This window comes from Crocuta crocuta, unplaced genomic scaffold, assembly GCF_008692635.1.
Source record: "Crocuta crocuta isolate KB4526 unplaced genomic scaffold, BGI_CrCroc_1.0 scaffold340, whole genome shotgun sequence".
NCBI lineage: Eukaryota > Metazoa > Chordata > Mammalia > Carnivora > Hyaenidae > Crocuta > Crocuta crocuta.
The window spans coordinates 2,558,096-2,568,416 of NW_027530642.1; the positions used below are offsets into that span (position 1 = coordinate 2,558,096).

A 10,321-nucleotide genomic window follows, 5' to 3' on the forward strand; every position below is an offset into this window, starting at 1 on the left:
CTCTCCAAAAAAAAAAAAAAAAAAAAAAAAAAAAAAAAAGAGAAGCCAGCCAAACTTTAAAAAAAAAAAAAAGAAAAAAGAAAAAAAAGAAAGAAAGAAAGGAGCAGGAGAGATTCTCAGGCTTTGCTTGCTCCTGTTACACATCTCATCCTTTTTAGTTGCAAGTGACCAATGACAGCCTACAACATCCTAAGCAGAAAGGTGTATATTGGCTTATATGACTGAAAAGCCCAGGGCTTCAGGTTTAGCTGCTTCTAGGGACCCAGATGATATTGTCAGAATTATGCCTCTGAGAACTGGATGTCCTCTGGGTGGCTTCATTCTTGGGTGGTTCTTTCCTGATTTGGCGCTCTAGACATCAGCTGCTCTAGGCTTCCATTCTACTTCCTTGGCAGCCTGGAGGAAACAGCCTAATTTATTCCTGATGATTCCAGGAAAAGTCCTAGGTTTGGTTCTCATTGGCTGGGCCGACGGTAACTTGGATTCAGGTGGTAGACTTGGTCCTACCTGAACTACATGGCTCAAGTGGTTCCCCAGGGAGATGGCTACTGGCTAGGCAAAGCATTTGAGGGTTCTCTCTGCTCTGGAGGTGGAAGTGTCCCTTGTCACATGCATCTGGGATTAAGTTTCCCTGGCGTGGGAGACCCCAGTCTTTCATGCTGCACGACCACCTTGCTGAGCAGTAGAAGCTGAGGCATGGTGCAGCTTTTACTCCTGGGCGGGGCCAGGATTGGGCTCTGTCCTTGGGCGGGGCTAGATGTCATTCTGTGCCATGGTTCACCCGAGAGTGACCCTGTTGGCTGACCTTAGAGAAGGAGTTAGGGCCACTGCAATGATGGACCCAAGAAGGGAGAATAAAACCAAGGGGCACCTGGGGCACCTGGGTGGCTCAGCAGGTTAAACATCTGACTCTTGATTTTGGCTCAGGTCATGATCTCACAATCTGTGAGATCGAGCTCTGTTGTCAGACTCCGCACTGACAGCACAGAACCTTGGGATTCTCTCTCTCCCTCTCTCTCTGCCCCTCCCCCACTCTCACGTGAGTGCTCTCTCTTAAAATAAATAAACAAACGTTAAAAAAAAACCCACAAGGGACACCTGACTTGGCCCCTTTTGCTCCTCACTTCAGTCACAGAGCTGTGTGATCCTGGGGGCGTTCTGACCCTCTCTGGGCCTCAGTTTTCATGACTTGCCACTCAGTGAACAAGGGCCTTAAGGGTATCTATTCACACTTTTTGAAGAGCACAGTATATTATGTGATATAGGATCCATACTCAAAAGGGTCCCAGCTATGGCCTCCCCATCAGCCTCTGAGGAGGGTACTTGCATAAGCGGTCTCTCTGACCAGGAAGAGAAAGTGTTAGTGGTTATGGGCAGAGGTCCAGGGCATAACTTGCTGTTCCCCATTTCCTATCTGTAGTCATGCTGGAGCTATTTCCTGGGAGGCATTCACATTGCAGGGTTCTGCATGACCAAAGTGGACTGAGCAGACCCTGGGAGGTCAAAGGGGCCAGGACCTAGGGCACGGAACTTTGGAATCCTGTTCCAGTGCTCCCAGGCCATGCTTCTGCCTGGCTGACCTGTGCTTTCTTGTTGCCATGGACCAGGGGGCATTAGACAGTCTACAAGCAAGAGTCCCCGGGTGGCTGAGCCTTAGAGGTCCCTCATCCCATGAGATGAGCTGGAATCCCGCATGCACGGCACCCCCATGCATGTATCTCCCATGCATGCACAGCACCCCCCATGCATGGTACCCCCCATGCATGCACCCCGCTGTGCATGGCACCCCCCACGCATGCACCCCCCATGCATGCACGACACCCCTCATGCATGTACCCCCCATGCATGACACCCCCATGCTTGCACAGCACTCCTCAGGCATGCATCTCCCCATGCATGCACCTCCTCCCCCTTATGCACGGCACCCCCCTTGCACGGCACTCATGCTCAAGTGGAGGCATAAAGGAGTCCTGTGGGCATGCAGGCTGAGGAAATGCAGGGAAAGGTGCCTGGAGAGAGCTACTGGGGAAGAGCAAGCGGGCTGATGTCCTCCAGGGAGCGGGGACACTGGAACCTAAGGCCAGAGAGAGGAAGTGCTTTAGCATGCTCCGAGTACAAGGGTGTGGGGAGGGAGAAGTTTGCAGAAGACAATACCAGCGAGTTTCAGAAAGGTTTTCTTTCCATTCTCGAGCTAAAGTTTCTCTCTCTTGCTTCTGACTATTAGCACCCCAATTCTGCACCCCAAATCTATTATACCCATTTCCAACACCACACATCCCTGTGCACAGGTGCACAGAACAAGCCACTCACTCTTTCAACCGGTCCAGATCACCCCCAGTGTTAATTGTGTTATTCTCCCTGTGTTTCCTTCTAGAAGTGGGGAACTTGAGGCTCAAAGATGTGAAGGAGTAGCGTGGTGTCAGAAAGGTCCCGGATGCATGGCTCTGTGGCATCCGTTTCACAGGGATGTTCTGGGATTGAACTTGATGAGGGGCAATGAGAACGCCGAGGGCGGGGCAAGAGGGGCAGGTGCCTGTACCAGGAACTCCAGCAGCTGCAGAGATGAGGCCTAGCTCAGGTCTGGTCAAAGCCGCTCTGAGGTGGAGTCCTGGCCCGGCAGCCATCTCTCCGGGTGACGTCACTTCTGCTCCCGAGAGGCCTCAGGCTTCTTCTCTAGCAGCAGCTGGGGTGGGTCCCGAGACCTCAGAGCCCCAGGGTCCAGGCTGCTCACCAGCTGGCATCAGGACCTGCTGAATATTTCAAGGTGGAAAGTCCCTCCTCTGCTGTCCCCTCCCCTGGGCCATGGGTGCCAGAGGCCAGGAACCTGTCTGCAAGAGGGGCGACAGGCCATCTGGGTGAGGTGGAGAAGCGGGGACAGGTACCCAGGTGGCACCTAGAGATGCAGAATTCATCAGGTTGGCAAGAGGATGACCGATGGTGGGAAACTGGGCCTGGGGATTTGAAGGACTGCCTTTGTGCCTCTAAATGTGACCAGTGCTAGCGTCCCCCATGTCCCCCTCTTCTGGTGGCTATGATCCTGAGGGACCCTCCTGGGATAACTAAACTGGCCGCTGTCCCCTGGAGGAGTTTATTATCCCTGTGCAAAGACACACATGGGAAACTGGCCTCGCTCCTCCCTAAGCCTGTCTCGAAGGGATCATTTGGATTGAGCTTCCCGTCCATCATTAGACGTCCCTTCTCCCAAGACGGCAGTGCCTCAACTTTCAGTTGCAGCCCCGTCCTCAACCACCGTGCAGGGTGGAGGGGCAGGAAGAGCAACAGGGGAGGGGGCCTTGGCTTGCTGCTGAGACCCCTGCCCTTCGCCTTCTCTTCTACTCGTTCCTTCCTGGCGCCGTAGAGTCCCATGGTCTTGGTGAGTTGGTGCGTCTGCACTGAGCGCTGGAGAACCTGGCCACCTCCCTCAATGTTGCTTTTGCTCTTGTGCCCGGGACTTTTCCATGCTGTTTCCTGTGAGAAGCCTTCCCCCTCTGCTTTCCCCATCCCTCCCCACCCCCCAGTTCTTGGGGCCTCTCTGTCACTCCTTGTTTAGGGCTCAGCTTAGAATTCACCTCCAGGAAGTCTTCTTAGGTTTGCTCAGAATATATTCATAGTCATTCATCCATCCCTGTGCCTATCCGTCCAGGAAACAGAAACTCAGGGAGCGCTTAGTTGTGCCAGGCTCTGTGCTGGGTGCTGGGAACGCTTCGGTGAGCAAGACACATGCTGCTACGGCTTTCTCAAGGGACTCTCTTTTCTGGTCCCGGTATTTGGCATGTGTTACTCTCTCCTTCTCTGCCCAGGGGTGTGATCAGGTTGCAGGGGATTCACGGGTGGCGGGAAGAGGGCCGTGTCCCTTTCTGGTCACCTGCCCCGTCAGAACTTTAAATAGCAGCCCTGCGCCCACGCATGCATACCTCAGGGGAGCAGCACTGGCAGACATAAACCGAGGAGCGTCCCCATGGCTGGCCGGGTCCTTCAGTGTGGGCCCTGGGGGCTCGGGAGGCCGTCGGAGCCTCACTTTTGCCTTTGCTTCTTACTCCTTTTTTTAAATTTTAATTTTTTTTAACATTTATTTATTGTTGAGAGACAGAGTGTGAGGAGGGGAGGGGCAAAGAGAGAGACACAGAATCCGAAGCAGGCTCCAGGCTTCAAGCCATTAGCACAGAGCCCAACGCGGGGCTGAAACTCATGAACTGTGAAATCATGACCTGAGCTGAAGTCGGAGGCTCAACCGACTGAGCCACCCAGGCGCCCCTGCTTCTTATTCCTTTAAGGCATGGTGTTTGTGGGCCACCCTTAGCCCTTGCACAAAGCCTTTCCTGGTTCCCTCCCTTTGCTGGAAATGGCCTCCATTGTCTTCCAAAATTACACTGCCTCTGTCCTAGGGTATTTATGATGAGCTCTAAGCTAATTTGTGTGCATGTCCCTCTCTTCTGGGTCTGAAGTTCATGAAAGACAGGGTCAGGTTTTCTTCCTCACTGAATCTTTAGCCCTTTACATTGGGCCTAGCCCAGGCTTAAGTGCCCTGTCACCATGCCATGTGCTCAATGCCTTGGGCTGTGGTGTCCCCAGCCCTCCCAGCTCTCGGCCACTCTCCTGACCACATACTTCTCTGGGGCCATGTAGCCGACCCACATCTGATTTCTCTGTGAACCAGCCCATTGTGCATTCAAGTTCAATGTCTAAGATCCTCTGGCTCTGCCTCTCCTCCCTTTCACCCCAAGGACCCAGCCAACTTGTCCTCAGATGCCAGTTGCCAGCTCAGTTTACCAGGCCCAGAAGGGCAGCACCTTGTCTTGGCTTTGCTTCTGAGGGTGGCTCTGGGCTTCCCTTGGGCTGCGACCTCACCCTCAGAAGCTGGCGGTCGCAAGGTTTCTGGAGCTGGAGAGCAGAGGGGGACGGGCCAGAGATCTGGGCTCTGTGGGGTCCCCAGCGAGAGACTTAGCTTCTCTGGGCTTGGTTTCCTTGTTTCTGTGATAACAGATCATCTCAAGTGCTTCTTCAAGTTGCAATCACATGAATGGAGGCAAACGGGCTTTGTAAACTGTAAAGTGGCATAAAAATAGGACGAGCGCTAGTTACTCTTGTAGGGATCATCCCTACCCCTTGTACTCCGCCTGACTTTCTCCCTCCTGGGTCCTGGGATGGTAATGCAGTGCTGTGGGCTCAACTGAGCTACCCTCCCACAGGGAAACGGCACTGTCCCTGGAGCAGGCTGTGGCAGGAGGTACAGGGAGAGGCATCCCTACGCTTGCCCAGGCTTCTGTAGGCACCGCTTAATTTCAGAGGGAAGGAACTCAGCCTAGACTCTGACTATGGCCAGGGTTGAGAGTGTGACCTGGGGGTGGGGCTGGGAGCCCGGGGTCAGCAATTTATCTTCTGCTTTTTCTCTCCACAGGGTGCCAAGTACCGGGGCTCCATTCATGACTTTCCAGACTTTGACCCCGGCCGGGATGCTGAGGCTCTGTATACTGCCATGAAGGGCTTCGGTGGGTGCCACCAGCAAGGGAGCCTAGGGAAGGGAGCAGGACTCCCTGGAGCTTGGGGGCGTCCCCACATGTGGGCACAGCCCACAACCCTTCTGGGGCCGAGGGGGACAGTGAGATGTTGAGGTGTGCTCACTCATTCTTTTGTCTCCTCTTTGTATTATTTTTCATAATTTTACAATGAAATCCAGACGAACCAAAAGGTCGAAATAATAGAAGCTGCACCCACAGGCCTGCCGCCCACCTTGAGGAATAGTGCTTGCTTCCTCAATAGAGTTGAAAGCTCCTTGACAGATCTGCTCCTGAAGTATCAGCCCTGCCTTTCCTCTTGGGGGGTCACCACTACCCTGAACTTGGTGCTGATTATTCTCTTTTGTTTTTCTTATTGTTGAAAGAACCCTGTCATGGGTGTTAGGACACCTGGGTGTTTCTAAGCCAGGTCTCCTGGCTTAGAATGTGAAAGCTTGAATGAGACCTTGCTCCTCTCTGGACCTCAGTTTCCTTATGGGTCTGATGAGGGCGCTGGATCACAGGCCCTCCGAGCTCAGAGCCTGTGGGTGCGATGATCCTTCTCAGGAGGGGCTTACGAGGTCCCCATTGATCCTCCCCCACCCATACCACTGCCTCACAAAAGGCTCGTGCTGAAGACTGCAGGGAGCAACCCTGGTGGGCTTCCTGGAGGCAGGTTGGGGTAGGGTAACAGGTGCCCTCCTGTCTTCCAGGCAGTGACAAGGAGGCCATATTGGAGCTAATCACTTCTCGGAGCAACAAGCAGAGGCAGGAGATCTGCCAGAGCTACAAGTCCCTCTACGGCAAGGTAACCATGGCAACTGGGGGGCAGGTGTGGTGGGGCTGGCGAGCTGACTTCATTTGCCTGTGTGTGCTCGTTCAGGGTCTTTCCTATTTTATTCCGGCTCAGCCTCTGTGCTGACAATTCTGCCCTTCTTTCTTTTCAGCCGCAGATACATCTCCAACACTTCTATGTGCTTGGGCACTATGCTAGGTGGTAGGGCCGCACAGGGGAAGGAGCCCTGTGAGGTGTCGGCCCTGTGGACTCACAGATAGTGGGAATGACACCCAGTAAACAAGTAAACGGACAATGCTGGCAAAGAGACACGGTGTCTTGGACTTGAATCCTGCACTGCCATTTGCTAGCTGCATGACATTGGGCAAGTTACCTGACGTCTCTAAGCCTGTTTCTTAGGGTTGATGATAGCACATACCTCCAAAAGTGACAGTCCGTGCACTTACTTAGTCTTACTAAGTCTTACTTAGTGCCTTACAGAGTAGGTGCTCGTTAAACGTCATTCTTACCATAAGTGCTCCTCCCCTTCCTCCTCCATCTCGTCCTCCTGCGCCTCCGCCGACCCTCAACGCAGGACCTCATTGCTGACTTGAAGTATGAGCTGACGGGGAAGTTTGAACGGCTGATCGTGGGTCTCATGAGGCCACTTGCCTATTGTGATGCCAAAGAAATTAAAGACGCCATCTCGGTAAGAAGCGCGGGGCCGTGTGTGTGTTGCAAGCAGGGGCGTGATTAATGGAAAGATTCTGGTCCCCACAGCGAGTACTCTGTGAGCCCTGCATCCACCAGCAGTGTGCCATGCTGCAAGAGGCAGCTTGCTCAAACCCCATCCCAGGGGGACGCCCCAGTCTCCTCCAGATGGGCAGAGTGGGGCAGGTGTCGGGGTGAGGCGGGCCTCATCAAGGGGTCCTTGGCCCAGACCCCAACCCAGCAGTTTCCAGCCCTGAGGAAGCAGGATGCAGGGGTGTGAAGACACACTGTGCTCAACACCCAAAGGCCAAGGAAATACTAAAGAAGGGCAGGAGGGCAGGCGCAGGGTGGCTTGAAGGGGCATCACAGAAAATGAGAGATCGAGTTGTGCCCCAAAGCCTGCGGATGATTTGGTTGATTGGGGTGGGAAGGTCCTTCCAGGCTGGGTAAGAAATGTCAGGAGAGGTGGTGGAGGGGCAGCCCCGTCTGGTTGAAGGAGAGGGTAGCCCCCTAGCAAACAGGGAAGCATCCAAGCCCTTAAGTATCCCTGGCACTTTACAGTGTATAAAGTGCTGTTACCTTTGCCTCTGATGAGCTATCCAACATGGACACACTTCCTATATTGGTAAGTTTAGCAATGTGAGATATTGCCTTCTCTGCTTTGACAGAGCACCTGGCACGTTTTACTGATGGGAAAACCGAGGTCCAGAAAGACCATTTCTTTTTTTTTTTTTTTTTAATGTTTTATTTATTTTTGAGAGAGAGAGAGAGAGAGACAGCGTGAGCAGGGGAGGGTCAGAGAGAGAGGGAGATATAGAAACTGAAGCAGGCTCCAGGCTCTGAGCTGTCAGCACAGAGCCCAAACACGGAGTTTGAACCCACGAACCGTGAGATCATGACCTGAGCCGAAGTCGGATGCTTAACCGACTGAGCTATCCAGGCGCCCCCAGAAAGACCATTTCTTAATGCGAGGCCACAAAGCAAGCTGCTGACAGAGGCAGGCCTAGAGTCTGTGTCTTGATTCTCAGGACAGCAGCTCCACTTTGGGGCCCAAGAGCTATGGCAGAAGCACCCTGACATTCCCTGCTGAGACTGTCGCAGCTCTGGCCGCTCCAGGAACCCAGGCCCGGCTGATCATGGCCTCGCACCCCAGCCCTGACTGCTGTGTCCCTTCTCTTCTCCCAGGGCATCGGCACTGACGAGAAGTGCCTCATTGAGATCTTGGCTTCTCGGACCAACGAGCAGATCCACCAGCTGGTGGCAGCATACAAAGATGGTGAGAGGGCAGGAGGGGCCTTCTAGAACTTTCAGATCAGCAGTGAGGGTAACTGCAAGGCTGAGGACCCTAAGACTCTCCGTCCACCTGCTTTCCTCTGTTCCTCTGATCTGTCTATCATCTCTCCAGCTCTTAAATAGCTGCCTTGTGCAGCACTGTTCTAGGTTCTCAGGAGGTGGTGGTGGGCAAAACCCATGTCATCCTTGCTCCCTAGAACTTACAGACTAACAAGGTGACAAGGGATACAGAAGAGACACAGGTAAACACGGTGATGACACATTGTGATTGAGTGTTATGGAGGAAACAAACGAGGTGACAAGAATCAGACTTTAATTGAGGAGGACCTGCCCCAGACAAGTGGTCAGGGAGAGTGTGTCTTGGGAGGAAATGAGAAGGCCTGTTGCATAAGGAGTGAGGAGAAGATCCTGCAGGCAAAGGGAACAGCAAGTCCAAAGGCCCTGGGGCAGAATTAAGTCTGGTAGCTGGTATGAGGCCAGAGTGGTAGAAAGCAGGGCAGGGCCACACAGGACCTGATTCCAAGGTTAGTGGGAAGCAGGGGAACTCGTGATCAGAGAGGGCTTCAAGGGTCACCCTTGCTGCTGTGGATTGGAGAGTGAGGGGAGCAGAAACAGGGGGAAACAGTTAGAAGGCTGTAGCCGCCATCCAGGTGAGCAACTATGGTACCCGGAATAGATAGCACAGGTGGGGATAAGGGAAGTGGACAGATTCCATCTCCGTGTATCAGGGTCCATACGAAACACTGTGATGATACATCCTGGGTCTTTCCATGGTCATCACGGAGGCTGGGTTCTGGGATTTGTAACAAATATCTGATCATCTTGGATAAAGGATCCCTGAGGTCTCATGGGTAGGGACTAGAACTTGTGTTCCTTCCCTGCAGCCTACGAGCGAGACCTGGAGGCTGACATCATTGGTGACACCTCGGGCCACTTCCAGAAGATGCTCGTGGTCCTGCTCCAGGTTGGTCCATGTTGGGGCCCCCCCGGAGCTCTCTACCAGAGCGTGGGCAGAGGGCTGTGGGCACCTCCTGCCTGTTGCCCCAGACAGGGTGGCCTGTGAGGGGCTCCTTGGTGGCTGCTCAGGTATATAGTCCCATAAGCTGTGGCTGCTTCCTCCCCCAACTGCCCTTTTGCCCTCAAATTTGAGATGGATTCTCTCTGGCTCATGCGGGTAAGAATCTGAGCAACCAGGGGCCTGCTCTGTTGCCCCCGGTTTGTAGAAGCAGGTGACCCGCATTTCTCTGTCTCTCATCCCAGGAATATCCTCTCCTACAACCTTGCTCTCTCTGTGCCCGCCCCTCCCCCTCCTCTCCAGGCCTCCCTCCTGCCATTGTTTCCCCAGCATTGCCAGCAGAGATGTGGCATTTCTGGGACTGCCTGCACTGCACCTCCCACAGCCACCCCCTGCCACTCCTGCCTCCCACCTACGAGTACATAAAAAGGGACCATGAAGAGGCTGGAGGCTGGTGTCCACAGCTGACTTCAATCTGCCGAGTTGTTTTTCTTCTGTTGGTTTTCCCACACTGTGTTTAAAAAAATTTTTTTAAATGTTTATTCATCTTTGAGACAGAGAGACAGAGTGTGTGTGTGAGCAGGGGAAGGACAGAGAGAGAGGGAGACACAGAATCAGAAGCAGAGTCCTGCTTCAGCTGTGCTGACAGTTCAGAGCCTGACACGGGGCTCGAACCCATGAACCGCGAGATCATGACCTGAGCCGAAGTCGGATGCTTAACCGACTGAGCCACCCAAGTGCCCACAATGTGTTTTTTTAAAAAATACTTTGAGTTAGTTGTTAACATTTAAAAATAGGGAGATTTTAGGGGCGCCTGGGTGGCTTAGTCGGTTGAGCATCCGACTTTCGCTTGGGTCATGATCTCACGGTTCGTGGGTTCGAGCCCCGCGTCGGGCTCTGTGCTGACTGCCAGCTCAGAGCCTGGAGCCTGTTTCAGAGTCTGTGACTCCCTCTCTCTCTGACCCTCCCCCTGCTCACGCTGTCTCTCTCTATCTCTCTCTCTCCTAGAAATAAATAAAAACATTAAAAAAA

The 10,321-nt window shown here is 53.4% G+C and overlaps 1 protein-coding gene across 2 annotated transcripts in view; it reads left to right on the plus strand.

The window, feature by feature from the left end:
- The window catches only part of ANXA6 (annexin A6), a 51,023-nt gene that overhangs the window by 11,529 nt on the left and 29,173 nt on the right, over nt 1-10,321 (plus strand). For both annotated transcript variants that reach the window (XM_077768996.1, XM_077768995.1), the window contains exons 3-7: nt 5,399-5,489; nt 6,209-6,303; nt 6,866-6,979; nt 8,167-8,257; nt 9,159-9,238. In XM_077768996.1, the coding sequence (XP_077625122.1) occupies nt 5,399-5,489; nt 6,209-6,303; nt 6,866-6,979; nt 8,167-8,257; nt 9,159-9,238 (471 nt within the window). The remainder of the gene's footprint in view (nt 1-5,398; nt 5,490-6,208; nt 6,304-6,865; nt 6,980-8,166; nt 8,258-9,158; nt 9,239-10,321) is intronic.